The 21,345-nt window shown below is 37.5% G+C and overlaps 1 protein-coding gene across 12 annotated transcripts in view; it reads right to left on the bottom strand.

The window, feature by feature from the left end:
- PLCB4 (phospholipase C beta 4) overlaps nucleotides 1-21,345 on the bottom strand; it is a 207,716-nt gene that overhangs the window by 80,268 nt on the left and 106,103 nt on the right. For all 12 annotated transcript variants that reach the window (XM_035320050.1, XM_035320051.1, XM_035320054.1 and 9 more), the window contains 4 exons: nucleotides 10,753-10,853; nucleotides 6,617-6,697; nucleotides 6,266-6,325; nucleotides 4,782-4,925 (listed from right to left, as the gene is read on the bottom strand). In XM_035320050.1, the coding sequence (XP_035175941.1) occupies nucleotides 4,782-4,925; nucleotides 6,266-6,325; nucleotides 6,617-6,697; nucleotides 10,753-10,836 (369 nt within the window). In that variant the 5' untranslated portion in view covers nucleotides 10,837-10,853. The remainder of the gene's footprint in view (nucleotides 1-4,781; nucleotides 4,926-6,265; nucleotides 6,326-6,616; nucleotides 6,698-10,752; nucleotides 10,854-21,345) is intronic.

The raw sequence follows: 21,345 nt of genomic DNA, 5'->3' as shown, positions 1-21,345 counted from the left end.
GCCTCTTCCTACTTCAAGTGTTTCATTTGGAAAGCTGAGGCTCACATAAACACTGCATTGCGAGTCGTGCGATGCGTCCAGATCGCTTCCACCCTTCAACAAAGCCTCCCATCCTGGAATGACTTTTCCAGCACTGGAGGGGTCTACTCGGAAAGCATCTGGAAAACTCACTTTGGCTGCTTCATTATGCAGGTTCAGACAAACATAGTAGAGATTTACACAGTGAAATAGACCTCCTGGCTACAGAGAACCAAAGCTTAAGTTTTCAACTTATTGATACTTCTGTAGCGGCATAGCCAAGAAAGAACATGAAAAAAAGCAGAAAGGCAGGCACATTGAAATCACAGACATTTAACCACAGTCTGGCCAGGATATGCAGGTTTCTCTAGAGAACATGATTTTACATACTTGGCAAAGGGCTACCTGAACATGTAAGCAAAAGTCATAATTAAGATGGTTATAGTTTAGAAAGGTTTATCATGTAGGTTATGAGACATAAGCCATATACTAGCATGACATAGAGAACTGCAGTAGACTTTTAGAGTTACGTTCAAGTATGTTCTGCAGGTGTTTTTTTTTTTTTTTAGAAAGACTTACCTTGAAACATAAAAACAAAGCAAAGCTATGGGAAAACAGAACCTTCCTGTAACATATCTGTGGGATATTCCTGTGGGAATCTTCTGCTGCCCTCTAGTTGTCCTCCTAGCAGTATGATTTGGGCAAATAATTAATAACTTGTTTCATGGAGAAAAAAAAAAAATCATGGTCAACTGAAAAAAAAGTATTTTTTTTCTTTTAAGTAAAAGAGCCATATATTAGAACAGCAACAACAAAAAGATCAATCTGAAAAGCTTCACCTTAAAAAAATGATGGTGGTCCATTTGACCATTTTTACCGAACAGAAATCAATTTCAAAATGGAAAATACTAGTCCAGCTGAAGAGCTGACATATTTAAGAACATCAAAATGAAATTATTTCAACTGCAGTCATCTTCAATGCTAAATGTTATCAGTTGGATAATTAAGCTGGCATTTTGCCTATATGCTGCTTCTTAGCATGAATAACAAAGTATTTCAGTATGTGCCTCACAGGTTAGCCATCAACATGTGATTCGATGTCTCAGTAACACAACTGTAGAAAATACCAATTTTCTACCAAGTCCAGCTATGCCACTGTAAAAGATTACTCCCTTCTCCTTCCCTCACTGCCTCCCATCCCAACCTACTACCAGCAAAAGGGTGTGCGTGATCCTTGAGTAAGGCTATCTAAAACACTGGTATGAGCTTCAGCCCTAAAATGGTAATTAGTTAGGAAAATTCACTTCCCTGAAGTGAATTAGGAGTGTTCACAAACTCCTCCAACAGCATAGCAGTGGGAACAGTACTTTCTGGGAGAGACGGTCCTTCTCAGTAGAGCAGCTGAACCTGAGAAAGAACGACTGTCAGGACAAATTAATGCCTTTATTAAAGAATGCAAAAAGAGCTGACTTGACTCGGGATCATTTTTTAAGTTCAAATCCTCAGTGCATTGCCAAAATGGATGAGTAAAGAAGAAAGTCCTGATCTGGGGTTGTTAAACTACAACAGCTTCACTGGATTTTTGCCAACATTGAATAGGCAGCCTATATAGCCAGGGTGCCTTCACTCCAGCACTATATTACTTCCACCCTAAGGAAATTTGCCTCCAAATACTCGATGGCCCTTTCAAATGTCCTACATTGGGGAAAGCAGATTGTCAGATTATTAAGTCACAGGCAGTCCACTTAGGAAGAAAAGAATAAAAAAGCACATGTATGCACACACGTGTGTTTTAATTCTAGCTCACAATAATCTATATAACCTGATTTAATCAGCATTCAAAATTAGATTTTAAATTCCACCTTTTACAGTCAATCCCTACTACCACATTGAAGTTGCTTTAGGAGTGGACCATGACAGCTGCTTGCAATCAGAGAGTACACCCTATTTTGTCGTTGTTTTGTTTTAAGAGTGGAAATGAAAACCAATTTCTCAGCTGAAAACACCAATAAAATTTAAGTAGATAGAATGTAAATACCAGAGTTGGAGCTTGGAGACAAGTGGGAAGATAATAAACACACTCTTTTTGTTGGAATAGTTATCCTTGGAGCTCAGCAATGACTTGGCCAGACCTCCTGAGCACATCACAAGAGGCAGAGGAACATGGGGCTGCCTCAGTGCAGAGATGAGGACAGATCAGTACAGACAGCCCTGCCTGGAGGGAAGGGTTACCTGCTACCCACAGCATCCCTGCCTACCTGCAACATTGTCTGCACTCCTAAGGGACTGTTCCTATACTCGGTTACTCTGTCCTATCCACCTGGCAGAATCTGCTTCCCATTGATCCTATTCCTTATGATATGGATAGCCTGAAGAAGGCGGACACTTGCATTCTTCTTTGTCGTGGTTATGCAGTCCCATTTACAATCCAGCCTTGAACAAGTAACAATTACTTCTTGTCTCAAATGAAAGTATGCAGTTTACCTGTCCAACATTTACATATGAGGAAAAAAAAAAAAAAAAAAAGCTTTCCATTGTAGGTGATGGTCTCCTAACTCAAGGAGTTGGACTTGATCTTCATGGGTCCCTTCCAACTTGGGATATTCTATGATTCTGTGATTATCTACAGAGGCAGAATATCTTTTTGCCCTATTTCTGTCACCATAAAACAAAAGTTCTGGGCTTTTGCATTTGGATCTGTCACTGAAGTCCTTTGTTTTAAAGCATCTCAATCAGGTGCCAACCAATCCTGATCTTGGTTTATCTGAGGAATGGCTAAAACTTCTGCAGCAAGTAATGCTCACTTTCCTCATGGTAACCAGGGAAAACAGCACACAACTACAGATACATCCCTTACCCAAATCTGGGCTGCTTAAACCACAATCATTGCCCCTTTTTCTCCAAATTCTTGTCTCTGTCATTGCACAGTAAGAGTTTACTTTTTAATGTGGACTATATATCAAGGCCCATTTTAAACTGCAGTAGTAGCCGCATTGCAACCTAACGACATGTAAAGACCTGCTGCTTCTAGAGGAGATTTAGTATGCTCCAGAAGAAAGATGTTTTCTCATGATCAGAACAGGAAGAATCACAAAGGAACAGTTCTATCTGCAGGTAATTCCTAGAAAATTTTATTGCAGCACAGGTAGCAAGTTGATGCACTCATCATATATGAAAGACCATCATATTACAGACCAAATGAATTCCTATATGTCCATATCTCCAGCAAAACCGCAGCTTTAGGTGCAACTTAGAAAGCTCTACATTGTTTTTGACTTGATCTACCTTACCATCTCCCTTGTGTCTCAAACATATTAGATCAGGTGGATCAGCATTGTAGGCAAATTATGGAAACCCCCCAAATGCAGTTCTCTTACATCTATAGGCCTCTTAGAACCCACCCACAAGAAGACTGCAGTATATGACATTTCTGATAAGCATGTTGGTGGTTAATGAAGCAGGACATATTTTAGATGGTATAATCAGCTCATCTACTGTGACAGCCTATGTAATTGGTTAACATAGACTTCACAAACAAAATATTCTAGTACAGTTTATGGAGATTAAAGATGGCTATCAAACTTAACTACACCTTTTTTCTTTCCAGAATAAATCAGAGACATTGTTGGGTTAAGTATAAAAGTGAATGCTGCAAGCATTTCTTTTTCTTTGACTCTTAAATGTTTGCAAAACATAACCATGGCACATTATTTCCCTAAGAGCCTGCTGAAAATACACACAGTAAAATCCATTTAGTGTGATCATGTAAGTTATACAAGAATGTCTCCTTTCATGGAGTTTACTCAGTACTCCCAGTGCTTAAAGATGCATGCATCCAAGCAATGAAAAATCAACCAAGTCTGCCAAGGGATTTAATGATGCTGTATTCAACAGGCACTCCGTTTTAAAGGAGGGGTTAGCAGGTGTATGTTACTCATCACTATTCAGTATGTATCTCAGAGGCAAAACAGGGTGTAATATTCCAGAAGTATGGACAGTCAGAAGAGAAAAGCAAAAAATGTGAATTTCTGAAGTCCCTTGAATCTCTGGATTTAAGCTATTAGCAGTAGTCTGGATCAAGCTTCTCAGAGCAGTTTAGAGGAGATAGATAGAATACCAGGTTTTGGTGGAGCAACAGAACTTTCATTGTAAACTGCAATCTTCAACTTGCAGGAAAGATGACGTGTAAAAAGCACCATTGTTTTCTTAAGGCTGTTCCACATAAACGGGAAACAGAAAAGAACCTGGGTACATTAGAATCCCCTTAACTGTACAGAATTTTCTTTCCTGCTTTTGTCTTTTAAAATAATATGAACCATATGATAAAATTAGGTTATCACCGAACAAAATTTTGGAGGGCTGGGCTCCACCCACCATGGAAATAAAAGTAATTGCACTTCCCTTCAGCATCACTACGTGTTATACATCCACTGCATAAACTCCACATAACGTGCTGTGCAAGCCTCATGCAGAGATACTAAATAGTTAGGGGGAATGTTGTGTCCTATATGTCTCTCTGCTTTTGATTAATTACCATGCATGTAGAGGATGGTAAAGTCACTATGTCTTTTCACCATAGCATATAGACATTTTACAGAATGCTCCAAATGGATGTTTGCTGTCCTTTTGCAGAGTGTGGTAGCAGACATTAAAAACAGGTATTTTAGTCAGCCAAGCAGGCTGACTTACTTCAGAAAGACAATCACGTACTGCTGAGGAGCCCTCCTTTTTTTCCTCCCACACGCTGTTTAACTGTGAAATACCTTGGCTATTTCTGTGTTTTCCGCTACCATGAAAGTAAAGCTGATGTTCACCAGATCTGTGCCACTGCAAACACACACTATCCGTCCTTCCAACTCATTTTCTGATTTTCCAACAGCCTCAAGTGCAGTTAGTATTTTGGGATCCTGTTAAACAGAATAAACAGCTTGTTACATTTGCAATACTTTTGTTATGCAATGCATTATGGTAAAGATGCTATTCGATCTTCATATACAGTAACACCTTTAAACGTTTGCCAATCATATTAAATGAGTGCTTTCAATTAGGATCATTGTGCGTAAACCTAGAAAACAATATATTCTAACAATCACGAACATGACTGTACAAGCTCAGCCGTAGATGAGGTACTTTAAATACATTTCAGAAAGTTAAGTTAGAAATTACGTATACTTTAGTCATGAAAAAAAGAAAAATGAATCACTCCAAGGAATGGAAATAGAGAAATAGTATTAACCTCTAAGTAAATTATTCCTGTCTAGTTAAGTTTGTAATTACTGAGAGTTATGATCTGTGTGACTTTTTGGCTGCTTCTTAATGATACATCTTACAAGCTGGTATCTCTGCTGAGGGTCAAGAGCTATGAATTTAATGGGCATAAAGAACCAATTACCTATGTAAAGTCAGAGGTGAAGTCTGAAGCATATTGGTATGGTTGGCTGCACATGAAGCATGGGGTTGTCTGCACCACCACATCTCATGCCCATTTTCTATGGGGGAAGCATTTTAGTTTATGGAATCTCAAGAGAACTACTAAGAGATGGTTATCTATGGTTAATATAAAAACATTTAGCACTTGAAAGTGGAAATGCAGAGGTCTTAACAGATAGATTGCTTCACAACAAATTTTCTAAACTAAAGGCCTGGTGGAGAGAGGCCCAAATTTAATCTCAGAACATTCTGCTTATGCTTTCTGAAGAATACCATTTAAATTATTTCCAAAGTCTTGGGCATCTACAGAAGCTGTAGCTAGTCCTTCTGCTGATGTTCTTCAAAATTGCAGACAGTGACCAAAATAGCAGACAGTGACCACTGACTCTCTGACCACCTAACTGAATAAACAGGAATGCCAACAAAACTTTCTAGGCTTTTATATCAAAGAAACAACACATTTTGAACATAAGGAACAAGCTTTGGGATATGAAAAAAAAAAAAAAAAAAAAAAAAGAATTTCAGGTTCTTAAAACATGTATCACAATACAATGTTAGAAAAATAATTGTTCATGCCTATTGTTCAACTTTCACAGCATTCTGAAAGCTAAGCACCATACTAAATTAGGGAGACCAGATTACAGAATCTTCCTAGTGCAAACACACCAAATCATTTGCATTTAAAACTTTAAATTTTAGACTTATTCCAAGAGAAAGCTGTGTTGTTGGTATTTGTGAGAGAAATGAACTCTGTTCTACATTTCATGTTTTAAGTATTCTTTGTTTAAAAGAAGAGTATAAATTAGCTATAGAGTACCTTTGGTACAGCTCCAAAACGAACACTGTTGATCAGAGAACATTCTAATACCTGTCCTTCCTGAAATGAAAAAAAAAGAAAAAAAAAAAAGTACAATTTGAACGGTCTGTTAGGAAGTGCACCAAAACCAACAGATTTTATTTGCAATCACTGTTCATTAACACTAAACAGTATTTCCCTCTTATTTCTGTTAATTCCCTCTTTAAACACTTTTGTAAATTCCAAAAGAACAGAACTAAAGCTAGCTTTGTATATAAAGTAACATGATATTTTCCATTTTTAAAAACTAGGCAGTTTATAAACCAAGTGCAATAATACGTAATATATATTTTTGACCTAACTGTAGTTTACCTTTCCTTCACTTTTCCAGCTCAAAAAAAAGCCAAATTCATCCACTTGAAAGAGACAGTTGCTTTCAAAGACAAAAGATTCCTATACAAAAGAAAATACAGATCATTATTTTAGTCAGCTCGAGAAACGTCATAGATCAAGTTATTGCTCAAAAAATAAAAGACTGTTACATTTTTCCCCACATACCTTCCTGGGGAATTTGCCATTCCTAAGCAATCAGCAGTGAGAAGGAAGGTTTTAAAAAAAATGTTCATTTTTAACGATTTGTCTTTTTGCCAACATTTGAAACGCTAGGATGCACTTAATATTTTCATACTTTGCTTTGCAAATATAACATTTCTTTTTTATTAAAAGCAATAATTCTTAGCTCAAAAATCTTAATGAAATGGAGCTTCAAAAATATTTATTGAAAACTGAATACTTCAAACTATGCTCAGACTAAGTTCAAAATTATGTAATTGCCAGCATTACCTTCAGGATCAAATGACCACATTTTGTTTTAACATTCAGAAACTGGGAAGCACTTCTATGTTAGGCTATGATAGTATGTATGCCACGAGTAATTTTTAGCCAGAGTATCTGACAAGCAGAATTTGAAGGATATTGATTGGTAGAGAAAATCAAGAAAGGATAACATACCAGAGGGACTAGACGAGGCAAAATATCAGATTAGCTGAATTAAAAAAGAAATTTCCTCCACACACCTCCAGCCCCAATTAATGCATCATAAATTAAGCTAAAATGTAGGATAACACTGTGCAGAATCAATCAGTTTTTCAATAAAAAAGGATCCTGGACTTCCTTGCTTCCTTAATTGAAATCCAACGAGCATGGGGGCAGGCTACAGCACTGCTTAGTGTTTCAGAGATTGAAGTGTTGCTCTGCATTAAGGACTGAGGTACCTTTCTGATACGCCTTGTCTTCCTCTGAGCATATAAGCAAGACCAGCCAGAACATCAGAGGTGTTTCCAGAGTAAAAGGTCTGACATACAGAACAATCTGAATTGAGGTAACAAAACAGGTAAAAACTCCAATGCCCTCAGTCCTTGGAGCACACTTCTAAGTCAGTAACTCTTCCCAGGACAGACTTGTCTCACTGGGTGACTTTGGGGCTGCTCCCCTGCTCAGCATGGGATGAGGGACTTCATGGGGCAACCGCCACTGTCTTTGTGGTGTCTGCCATAGCACAAGGGCATCAGGTGGGATGAGGAATACTCACTTCCGATTCTTATGCCGACTTGACACCAGACACAAAGTCAAGCAAGTACCTGGATCCAGAGTTTGGTAATGTCTTTGAGCCCTCCTAGATGGAGGCAGCCAAAGGGGCTATGCTGTGCTTGGGATAATTCTTCCTTTTCCCTGGATACACTCATTATTGAATACCACTTCCGGACAATGTTTTTTTTTGTCATCAAATGAGATTTACACAACTTAAGGACTGTAGTTTTCCATCCAAGTAGCAAACAACTATGTTAATTTTACAGGCAAGGAAGTGAGACAGAAAATAGAAAGTTGCTGTAGCTTAGCCTGAGCCAACACCTCTACAAATAAGTTTCCAGCATGTACTGCTCTGCTCATCTTTCTCTACCACAGCTTCTATTTTCCTGCCTTCACCCTAGCACTCATCCCTCATGAAATGTACTTATTGCCAGACAACTCAGATTTACTAGTTTTACAGCCCTTGGAGTCCTGCAATGTTTCATATAAAAACACAGCTAGCTACCAATCAAAATGAGTGCTTCTTGCATTTTCCAGAGAGATTACTCATACAATAAAAGGCAAGCTGTTTTTTTTTCTTTTGTTTGTCAGTTATTGCATCCCCATCTATCAAAAGCTCTTGATGTAACAAAAATGTTTTCACAAAGGTGTTTGTAAACTGCATTCATGCTGATGTCCCACCCTAGCCTTGATCCTTTTCACTAAATTACTTTTTTTTCCTGCAATTTGTCTTCTTGCACTGTAAAGAAAGCACCTACCATCAGATCACGTACATGCAATATGACTAGTAATGTTCCTAATCATGTCTGATTTTTTCTTCCCATATTCTGAGACATTCCTCTTCTAGACTCAGGCTCCTCATCAGTCAAATATGATAATGCTTTGCTCAAAATATATTTCTGCCATTTTGTATTTCTGCCAGTTAAGGGACTCCCCTATCAGGAAAAAGATGGATAGAGACACTGCTCCACATGAGAGTAACCTAGATTTTTCTAGCCACTCAACAAAACTTGGGCACAAAAAAGACCTGCCATGCTGTACTAGAGCTATTCAGTCACCCAGACTCTTGACCAGGATTCTTGAGCCCCAGTTCTACACTGACTTGTTGTGTGACCTCAGTTCACTTACCATTTATCTTTTTCCCACATGGTCTTTCTGTTAAGGTTGGGGAATTAAATACAGAACCTCAATTAGAGGTTCTAGAAGGCCAGATCTGAAATATTTATCTTGAAAATTGCAAGCGTTACAGTACAGCGTTGGATCTTGCTATGCTTGCGTAACATGACTAAAGCAATGGTGTTTTTCTTTTAGGTAGGCTATCTACTTACTACCACAACACAATTAAATCATTGCCTATGTATATCATAAATCTGATAATATCAAACAGCTACACCATCTAGTGCTCACTGTTTACAGGCTACAGATCTTAACTTCTGAGTCACTGTTTTTTTACAGCACTTGATGATTCCTTGTAAATTGCAGATGAAATATACAGTTAGTTACCCAAGTGAAAGCCTTTTAATGTTTCCAGAAGAGTCCCTTTCAATAAAACAAACCAGGCTTCCAACTGTACAATAGCAAACCTGGAGTGAACTGTAGCAAAACTTGCAGCAATGTAGATGGGGCTTGACACATGGATGGACAGAGAAAATTCTGTTCCTAAGGTGGTAAGTAGGATCCCCCTTTCTATGGAGTTTTGGAAGGCAATAAATTCAGCTGGAAAAACTAAGACTACTGGTTCGACCATTTAACCCTATGTATGCACAGCGTTATCTGTTGGCTAGTCTTGCATGAGTGCATGTTGAGCACACCAACCTACCATACAAAAGAATTTCATTTCAAGATGTCTCTTTCTCCCTATGACTACATCAAGGACACATGTGCCACACTGAGCATTCTTAATTCCACACTGAGATCTGAGCACTTGAACTCTTTTCTGTATCATTCTCCGTTTCTCACCTAAGGTGCAAGAGAACCACAATGGTCTATAGCTCTTCATTTGGATGCTCACAGACTGAATTTCTGGAGTAACATTTACTGAAGGAAAAACAGAGCTTTTAGGAACCTCCTTTTTAGGTCATTCAAAGTCTATTAGTACCTTCTTAGTTTCTCTGTCCCCAAAACTGAACATACAGGGTAAAATAACTGTCCTTACCTTGTCGGTTCTCATGATAAAAAATACATTTTACCTACATTTCAAAAGGTTAAAGAAATATCATGATATGCCTGAAGGGACTCACTTCCTGTCCAGATGATTAAAAATAGTCCCTGATAAAATTATTCTCACAGGTATATCAATGCTGAATATAAGGTAAATGTCTCAGCACTTTATTTTGGCTGCCTGTGTAAAATGTTCTATTTTGCATTCCTTTAATAGATTTGGAATAAAGTACAGCTGAAACCAGGATCACAGTAATCACATTTCAGAAAGATTACAGGTTGATTTTCTAAAGGAGTTAAAACCACTCCAGATCTCAAATTATGCATATGAATCACAATGTAAATGCTTTGTATTCTCTTACTTTCCTCTATAACATGCAGGTCCTCAGTTTGTATCTAAAAAGACATAATCTTTCCCCCCACCCCAATCCAATCCATTTAAAAGATGCACTTTGTTCAGTAGTATGCTTTACGGAACTGCAAAGATGAGAATTTTATGAGCATTACAGATATTTTGATTCTAATCTCCTTTTGTCTTGCTCAGGATTTATTGCAAATCAGTGGGATTAAATATATTTTTATGTTATTTCTTTTAAAAGCAATAATCTGTATAGCAATGAATTGTAATGGTATTTTCTCCGCAAACACATCTCTGCAGTTATGTGAAAATTTGTGTACAATGAAAACAAAGAATGAAATATTCTGAAACATCTCCATATATAAAGAGAATAGCAAGTGAAATGCAACTGGCCTCTTACCTCTTCATATCTATCAAACACAGCTCCATCTTGCATAAAAGAGGGAACTGGCTTCTGCCAGTTAAATTCATAAGGTTTTGCCATGATTACAGAAGAAAAACCTGAAATGGAATGAAAGAGCAGAGTTCAATTGCTGTCTTTTAAAAGGTGTATTTCAAAGTCTAAACAGGAAAAATAGTGACTTTTACTTTTTCCATTCACATAGGAATATTAAAAAGTCACAGTGCATTTCCAAATGAAGTTTTCCTCACTAGAATATTTTTGTTTAGTAATTCAAATGAAAAATTATTATTAGATGTGCCAACTATTTGAAAAAACAGTTGACACTGTAACATTGCCTTAATTTAAATATCTGATGCATCAATTTTGAGTATAATGAGGCTGGGATTAATACAGCCCTAGGTGACACAAAATGTCACAACTGATAGTACACAGGAGTACTTTGCACAGGAAAACATCAAGTACTACATATACTGATTTTTTTTTTTTTTTTTCAAAACACTAAATTGCATAGTACCTAGACAAAATATTTTTTACCCCCTCTGAACTTTGTGTTTCAAAATCCATTAATATTAATTAAGGTTACGGTTATTTGCAGTAATATTTTACACATAACTCAAGATACAGATAATATGTAGGTCCAAATTCATGGGGAAAAAAAACTGTTTAGGAATATAGGCCGTTAAATGAAACTAGCGAGTAGCATTGCTCATTTGTGTAAGTTTAGGAATGCAAGTAAAAGAAACTGATAATTTAGAATACAATACAGAAGTCATAACATATAGACCTTACAACAAAGCCTATCAAATTATTCAGTATCTTTTCCATCATCTTGGTGCTTTCTAGGTTATGTTGTTGTACACCACAAAATGTTCCAACTACATACTCCGCAAAGTTTAAACAGCATCTGCATCATGCCTGCTTACTAACGCCATCTTGGTTACTCCTTCATACACTAGGCCAGAGCTTTGCGTGAGAGGGAACACACTTGGCAGCAGCATGACAGGACTGACTCACACGTCAGCAAATCCATTCCATGAAACAATGTATTAAAACAAATGGAGCACACAGTCACAACAATCTGACCCCTCCTGCTACTGCCTGTCTCACAGGCAAACAACACCTTACCCTGTTCTTGTGGGCTTGGCCTAACCCTCCCTCTGACAACTGCTCCAGACACACTGCTCAGGAAAGGTGGTATTATACAATGCCGGAATAAAAGACTGCACAAACACTGCACCAAGATGGGTCTTTCACAACAAAGCAACACGCAGATGTTAAGACCATAACAAATAACTCAATCCTACACATGGCAACCATCTGAAGCCACACTGCTCTAAAAGCAAACTCAGGGCTGCAACTAGTAACTCAGTTTTCTGATTCCCTTTGCACCATGAAACAGCAGTCTTCACCAGCCCTAAACTTGGCACTGGTTACTTTTACCTTTGCTAGGCAGATGTACAGAAAAGAGGAAGTTGCCATCTTGTAGTCCTGCTCTTTCACCACACTTTGCTCCCTGGTCCTCACCATGTTGAAGGTACTACTATTGGAAGGTGGCAGTGGACCCCCGCTGCCATCAAGGTGAGGTTAACCAAGGAAAACGCAATTGCTTCTCCCCCCAGTGTATTTGAAATGAGGTTCAACAACTTGATGAAGGTGAGAAACTTCTAATAATTTCAGAAAGAAAATCCTGGGGAGAAGATCTCTCCGTGCCTCCCTTAGTCTTACGTTCATCTACTATTGATCAACCCTAGCAACACGATACGGAATAAGGGCAACCAGCACAATTCTTACTCTGTTACAATGCAGGCACCTAGCCCAAACAAAGTTTGTCTAAGTGAGCAGAACAAAAAGCATATATAAAATTAAAGGGAAAGTATGACAGCCTGTGTAATCTATGCTATGCAAACCATCTTTGTAGTGTTTAGTTATGCCAAAATTCTGAATAGGATACTATAATATTACCAATTAGGTAACAATCCTTCAGTGATGCTCTTAGACTGAAATGGCTACTTTGACTGAACGTTAAACCCAGAATAGATGTAAGGGCTTAAAAAAAATAAAAATTTTGCAGTGCCCTTCTTCTCCGTCAGGTTCTCATTCCTAGCAAAGATGTTTCAGCAACAACAACAACAACAACAACAAAAAAACAACAAAAGGACTCAGCAAATACTGTTAAGGACTTCAGAAAACAAACAAACAAACAAACAAACGCAAAATGCATTTTGATGCTGCCTATCTCTTCACCTCCTGCCCCTGTCCTTTTTAGGTCATTGATGTATAAACATGCATATCATGCTTCCAAAGCCTTGTAAGTTACATGAATTCATTCTCTGTAACTATCAAAAATACAATTTGACAGTTTTGTTTTTGTTACAAAGAGCTGATTTGAACAAAATAGAGTGCAAAGAACTAGGACTGAGAATTGATCAGCTACATTTATTACTGTGCAAAAGCCTCTCCCCAAGCATTTGGTTCTTACTACTCTGTAAAAGAGCAGTAATATCTTCCTCGTGAGGACTGCAATGTTGTGAGATCCTTTCAGGGAATGTGCCAAATTATTGAATGTTTATTATTGTTTTAAATGTGCTTATAATTTTAGGTTCCCTCCCGGTTTAAGCTGGCACGGAGCTGCTTTTTCGTCATTCTATGAAAAAAGCTGTATAGTAGGATGGACTTCCCATTGCAGTAGCATGACAGTGTCTTGTTCTACGCAGCTCTCAGACTTCTCAGAGTAGATCAGGGTAACCACAGCACCTTGAAAATGTAGTGCTTGTTCTTACAACAAAGCTACATTTAGAGAAACATCTTCAAAAAGAAGTTTTCTTACTTCACAGGCTTTACTAACGGCAAAATTTGAAACCAGCACCAGCAAAACCCTATACCATACAACTCCTCAAAAATCTTGGGAAGATACCCCTTAGATTTAAAGGCAACTTAAAACATACACACCTGAAGTGATAAACACTCAGTTTTTACAGTATATTGACCATTCCCCTATAAACATGCTTTTATCTATTTAAATGACTTTTACTATCAGAATGTTCCCAGGAAGAAAAGTCACTTTAATGTGATAGGTAGTTTATGTAGTGATACACACTGCCAGCATGTGAAGTCCTTCTGGGAAAGGCAGATACGTTCTGTGCTAAATCATAAGCAATGTGATGACACTTTTAAGGCTGTGAAGAATATTCTTCAACAGTCCCTATACTCCATCCACAGCCTCCAACCTTTGTTTTCTTCTTCTCCAGACACTGAACCCCATACAGACAAATTTTGAAACATAAAAGCTTTGCAACTGCTCTGAACCCCTGTACAAGATACAGCGTAACATTTCATCCAGCATCTGCCACTCCAAATCCCATATGTAGCAAATGCTTGAAGGGACACCTATCTTTCAGAAAGAGTAATTACTTTTGCACTACAGACATGCGCTTTATTGACAATTTCAACTTGGTTGAGTTCATCATCCAGTCACTGAAACATGCCTTTCTTTACAGATATATTCTCCTTGTCTGAGCACTTAGTACAATGAAGTTGCCTCATTACTTCATCGCTGAAATTAAATAGATTGAGCTCCTCAGTTTCTTGCTGCAATGCACACTTCACAAATCTTGGTGTCAGCCTGAACCCTCTCCAGTTTCCCAGCTGCTTTTCTGAAGCTGGGGGTCTGGACCAGGACAGAGAAAACAAGACAGCCCTCTATCATACAAGCTGGAATTATTCTCCTACTTCTTATTTGCATAACCTTGCATTTAGCTGCAAGAAAACACACTTGATTGCTCATGATTTAGCAAGCAATCTAGTTCTGTGTCAGGGACTCAAGCTCATTGTTATTACCACCTCACCAATCTTCTCTTAGCTCTACTCTCTCACAGGTCTCACAGTTTACAGATGAACTAAGACAGATGAAGTGTGAGGGAAAGATGGCTTGCGTACACATAGCAAGGATTCAGACAAATGGTAACAAACAAGATTTTTAAGCCATATGCTTTGGCAGCTGAGTAGAAGGTGAAGAAATTTTTCTCTCTTTTTAGAAAAACTCTTCTCAGTCTCTCACATTTCTTACACTCCTCTCAAAAATCTGTTCTTCTGCAAACCTCCCAGCTTTTAAGATCACCAAAAAATATATACTCTCGTCACTTTTTGGAACTCTAAATCTTCATCAATTACTAAGCCGTTTGAGCAAAGCTTAAAACAAACAAACAAAACACATAGCATTCTCACATGCATTTGATTGCAAATATATGCATGCATACACCATTGCCAGGATGAAAATCAAGAAGTACTCTCTTTAACAAAATGTAATAACTATTAAGTGTGAAGATTCAACTAGGAGAGGGAGACGTTTTAAGAATAAAATTTAAAAACAGTCATTCTAAAAAATTTCACTCAGTTAAAAATTTTAAACAATCTTTAAAAATTCAAATAAAAATGTTTTCACTGATGGAGGATTCTTTAAGTATAAAAATGTCTCTGAATACATATGCACAAATGCAGAAAAAACACTCATATAAAATACACCTCAGGAGTTGATCAATGACCACAAGGGAGAAGCAGGTGAAGTCTCTCAAATGCAGTAGTTAAATGCCTTCTGAGCTATCTCCCTTTCCTTCAACACTGATTTATGCCTGAGGTCATAATTTGGGTCAAATAAAAACAAAAACAAACAAACAAAAAACCCACAACCTTTTGATTCACCTGGAGTACCCAAAGAGTTAGGACACAAAATTAACCATATCCAGAACAGTGTTACTTAAGACAGAAGTCTCCTTTGCTGTACTACACTAAATCTGGGGTGTGGGGGGTGAAAGGATTATAAATCCTGTTTTTTTCATTCTTTGACCAAACGAAAGACAAGGTGTGGCTGAACAGGAGGAGGAAAGGATTCTGTTAATACAAACCAGACAAATGTTTGGGGAAAGAGGTGATATTCTAAACTAACCCACAGGGCTGGCTAGCATGATGGATAGGATACTCCTCGGATCCTATAAACATCCTGTCAATGTTGAGACGCTGTTGGAAAGGACAGCAGTATTCCTTAGAACTGACACCCCCCAGCCTAAAATGCAGTAACTCACAATTTCCAGTTTGCTTAGCCCCGAGCATTATAACAATACCTGTACTTTTTTTTTTTAGTAGTTACTATTTTTGCCTCTGGAATGAATCACTACCTGCTGAGTGAAGGAAGGTGAGGAGGCTCCACACACTGTGTTACCCATTTCACCACTCACCTCATCCAATCATGCTCCCTAAAGAGTGTGCTGGTTACTGTCTGGGTGGTTTACAGGGGCAAAGTATAAGCAGCCACAGAATATGCTTAGTAATCTTGCTCTGTCATATATATTTTTCTTACAATTACAAGGAAACAACTTAAAAAAAAAAAAAAAAAAAAAAAAAAAAAAAAAAAAAAAACTAATGAATTTCCTTCTCTTTCCCCTCTTGAAGTATATACATCCTTCACCACCACTCTTCTTTGGTAAACAAGATTCTTTATAACAAAGACAACCAGATCCACATCAGCAGGCCTGTGTAACTTCTTAGGTTTGTTGTGGTATTCATTCCAATCCACAAAGCCTACCTGCAGGGATATAGTTGCAGGGTTGTGATCCAGAGAGAGGAACTAGCTGTGCAAGGCAATGCAACGCTGAAGTTCTTATAAAAAAGCCACACTTGTTTTTTACCCTGAAGCACTGTCATATGCAAATACCCCAATTGTTTCTAGAGCTCTGTTGGAAGAAGACTCAGAACTTCATGTGTTTACTCCTCACAGTCAAATTTACTTGGTCCTAAATGTGCTGACATTATCACATGAAAAATGCATAGACAGGCTGTTTTTTAAACCAGAAAATGTGGTTTCTACTCCAGAACTTAAAATTCAGAGCAAGTTTCAAAAAAATTTAGAAAATATGAGCCACTACAGTGCAAGTCCTATGTAAAATGTAATGGTGAGAGCCACACTGCTGAATTTCTGCAGCCATACTATGTTTTAAAGCAATTCCAAAATTTCACAGCTCTCCAGGCTCTTCCACAGTCATATTTTGTTGTTGTTGTTGTTTTAAAAAAAGAATGCTTTTTCAAGCAGGTTATTTTTAAACACGTTATTCCCACACCTAATGCAAGCAACTTAACAGTTCTCTGAAAAAACAAGGTCCAGAAGCAAGAAAAGACATACAACAGAGCTCAGGCGCTTGAAAATGTATTGTTTAAGTAATGGCCTCACTTTCCGTTTGGTTTTAATTGCTGGAATGCATTGGCATGCAGGGGCACCTCAGAGGTTAGCCCCAAACAAGAAGTGGCCTGTTTGTCACTAACCTCTTCTTTAGCATTTCACACAAGGTCAGTGGGGCTGCCCACTGCAGAGCTCTGCTTCAGGCCAAGAAATGAGTCTATCTGCTGCTGACAGCAGAAAACAAAAAGTGCTTACGCCGCAGTGCTGAAAATGAGATGGCCCTGCCTCAGCATAAGGTCTGAACCGTGCTTCAGTCATTACCTCTGATGACAGCCATTATCTCTAACAAGTAGAGTTCCTGATAGACCAGAGGAGCCAAACATGACCTCCCTGCTTCCTTAGCTGATTTTCTATTTGTCCCAAGGCCTTCCTCATTTGTTAATACTTACAGTGTTGCCCAGTTCATTCCCATTCATTCCAACTCTCTCATTATATGCCCTAAGTACTTAACACCCATCCTTTTTTGAGGGGCATTACACTTCCCGAGAAGTCTACCATACGTAAAGAAACATACTGGTATGTAAAGAAATTTATTCTGGGTAAAAAGTATATTTGCAACAGCACAACATGAAAGTGTTCTGGCTTTTAGAAGTATATTTAAATGGGGCTCTTAAGGAAAGCTTCTCAGTTAGATGATTCAGGCCTAACTCCTCACTCCACTGAAAAACAGGAAGCCAATTATTAAGCCATCTCATGCTTAAAGCAAATACTCAGTCCTGAAAAGGTAAATTATTCCTAGGCTCAGCAGCAACAGAGTCACTGGAGCAGATTCTTCAATTTGGATCAATTCAAAAGGGATCACTGAAGTCATTTCAACTCTTCACATAAATTCTGACAAGACTGCAATCAGTCCTCATGTGCCACCATTGCTAACTAAAATTATTAGCTTATATGCTGACCAAAATGAGCCTTTAGATAAGTGCCACTTGAAGTGCTAAGAAAAACAAAAGCAACTTGGCAATTTCAACAGCAAAGTGTTAAAACAAAAAGGGTAAATTTTTACTGATAGTGCACGAGAAACTCCTACAATGAAAACAGAAGCTCATCTAGATGCATCCCTAGGAAACATATGTTTTGAATAGTAAAGCTAACTTCAGAGCTATCCTAACATAATAGAAAGTCAGTAAAGATTTAAGTGCTAAAAAATCATACAAAAGCATAAACTTTAGGGACCAAGTAGTTTTTTTGTTACTGTTCTTCCCTTTTGGTGATTGAAACTTTGATGTTTACATTTTCAGATTGTAATAGCGAACGCAAAAGACAAGGATCTTCCCAAAGGAGGATATCAGAAACAGACCTACACTTAATGCTGTCAATTGTACACAAAACTTAGCAAAATGCCTCATCAAACATATGATAATTAATTTTCATTTACATGTATTCTTTAGTACCCCTCTAACAATAACTTATTGCTCTGACCAGTCAAGAGATGATAATTTCATAACATGAGCATATGACTAACCTTTTCCTAGAACTTTTGCTGTTTTGTCTCATTCTAATAATCAGCACTAACCATATTTAAAATTGTGTAAAAGAGTTGAAGACATCAGGTTTATCTTTAGTTAAGCAGCAGAATTGTTAGAGGCATTCAATATTTTAGCGTAATGTCAAACATGCCATTTCCTTGAAGTCATCTCCTCCCCAGGTAGTAATCGAGAGTGAATTGGACATAGATGAAAGCAATGGTTTGTGTAATAATTGTCAAAATCTTTTCTGAATTGCTATAGCATATGACGTATGTATAACAAGTATCTTGATTTAAGAGGCAATGAATTTTATTAACTTTAATTACTTCACTCCTTGGCTTTCAAATGCAGAGTGTTAATCAAATGCAGAGTGTTAAAACAAAGAACTTCTACTTTATAGAACAATCAAAAAAAAAAAAAAAACAACAACAAAAAAACACCACCACCACCAAATACATATCACTTGCAAAAAGATCATCTATTTCCTGAATTACTTGACACTAAATCCTTTTTTTCGGTCTTTTAAATCTGACACCTGACGTAACTACAGCAATGAGTCCTACAGGAAAGAGATATCTGATTTATTAAAAACTAAACAAAACAGACTCTTCGATATAGTATTTGGGCAATTAACACCATACTTAATTTGTACTGCCATTTAATCCACAACTGAGAGCGAACATATCTTTTAAACCTGTGAATTCTGTTTCTCCCTTTTAGGTACGCCTCTATGACATTTGTCAGTTATTTTAATTAAAAATATTAACGATTTTGACATTGACATTTTGACATGAGTTTCTTCTTTGTAGTCTCTTTCTGGGGTTAAGTGCTCTAAGAAGTTTCAGTCCTGTACTTCAATGTGATAGGAATACATAAATACATGTTTAAAATTAAAATGCCAGGAAGTATTCAGGTGGAAGTATGAAAAAACACCGAATGGAGAAGCATTCCTGTTGCGATGCAGTAGTTCAGGGATCCCAGGCCATAAGACAACTGCAAAAGTCGAAGACCAAATTATTACTTACAAACACCGTGAAAAATAAAACAACACAAACTTCCAAACTAAACAAATATCAGTAGCCTTTCATTTTTAAATGCAAGGAAAGGCAGCTATTATCTCAAACAAAAATAAAGCAAAATACAAGTATCAGCTGCTCCATGAACATATCTTGAGGACACACTTGTCTGTTTCCAAACATTCACACAGATTTGGTATTTGTATTCAAGACTTGTCAGATTTGTATTAATAAAATTTAACGAAAGGTCAAGATCAGTTTTTTGTATTATCTTCTAAATCTCTGTTTTTGAAATAATCCCTTCATAGTCAGATACGTTAGATCAAACCAAACTTTAATGACGTTTTGACATGGCTTAATATGAATTTGCTCAAAATATACAGATATTTTTAAAACTAATAAGCAGTATGGAACATTGATGTTACTCTAAAATCTGCAATTAGGAAAGCGACAGTATAACTGCAGGACTCAATTCTAACTGGTTTTCTAGATGATTTCTGAGAAAAACGCAGTGAAACACAACGCCAGCTTAAAGTATCAGAAGTGATGTTTAGAGATGACTCTGGTAATCTAAAATGTATTAATGCAAAAAAAAATAATAAAAAAAAAAATTGATAGTACTGTGGGTGGGGTTAAAAGTAGGTATTTGTGGAAAGCTTAAATTAATTACAAATTTATTGGTAGCCTGGGCAAAGCCTATAAACTACAATCACCATGAAAATACAGCTTTTTATACTATTTAGGTGAAATTTTCATGGTGCACTTTAACCAAAAGCACTAGTCAGAAAATTTTTGCTTGCATTTTAGAAGTGATAACACTGCTCAGATTTCTTCTTAGCATCCACCTTGCACCTTTGAGGTTTTTGCATCCCCTTTTTTTAAGGATAAAAGATAATATGGAATGAAAAGTAGGAAACATTTAGTATCTGCGTTTGAGCAGTACACTCTTCCCTTCCGTGTACACAATATCCTTTTTCTTGTTTTCATCAGCCTTCACTTCCCCTGCTATCCTGCTTGCTCCCACACTGGCGCCTGCCCTGATTCAAGTCTCAGCGAAGGCACAGTGTTATCAGCTGGCTGGAATGGAAATCATCCCCTGCTGTCCACCAATCCAGCCCAACAGCCATGGTAAATGCAAACCCTGGGTAGCAAAGTGGTAGGAGCAGCCTTTCTTCTTTAGTTCTGTGTCATAAGTAGAGCTCAAGTAAGGGTGGCAGCAGGAGAGCTGGAACCTGGCTGGCACAGGCTGCAGCTCCCGCAGAGCTTTTGTGTTTTGGTTAGTTAGTTTAATTGCATTTTTCTGCCAAAAAAAAAAAAAAAAAAAAAGAAAAAAAAAAGAAAAAAAGAAAGGTTCAAATCAAACAAAAATACAAAGAAACAGAACAAATTAATTGTCTTTAATGAAAGCTCTTCCCTATGATTCCTCCCAGTCAGTACCAGGAGAAGAAAGACTCTTCGTGTTCATGGCATGTGGTATGCACCTCAACAGCACAGTGCAAAAAGCAAATCTAGGAACTGGGGTGACATTTAACAGATGGAAGAAGATAATCAAACCGTCTGGCCTAAACACTGATGTATAGGATCAATTTGTCTATTTTCCTCGCTCAAAACCACTCTCATTGTATGCAGAAACAATGTTCATTACCAATTGTTCAGGGAGATAAATAAAAAAATAAATAAAAATACAGGCCCTTTGGATTACCTGGGAGTCAAGGGACTGGGGTAACAGCTGAGGTTCAGCCACACAGCTCTGGAATCCTAGCTGGTCACTGCACTGCTTTCCATTTTCCTCTTACCCCTCTATAAAAGGAGCCTAGTGAGACTTGTCTTAATTACACTTTTATTGATACTTTTTTTTTTTTTTTTTAATCTGTACAGA

The sequence above is a fragment of the Oxyura jamaicensis genome, chromosome 3 (genome assembly GCF_011077185.1).
Source record: "Oxyura jamaicensis isolate SHBP4307 breed ruddy duck chromosome 3, BPBGC_Ojam_1.0, whole genome shotgun sequence".
In the NCBI taxonomy this organism is placed as follows: domain Eukaryota; kingdom Metazoa; phylum Chordata; class Aves; order Anseriformes; family Anatidae; genus Oxyura; species Oxyura jamaicensis.
Note: the sequence above shows the minus strand (reverse complement) of the source record. Positions and strands in the feature narration are given on the sequence as shown.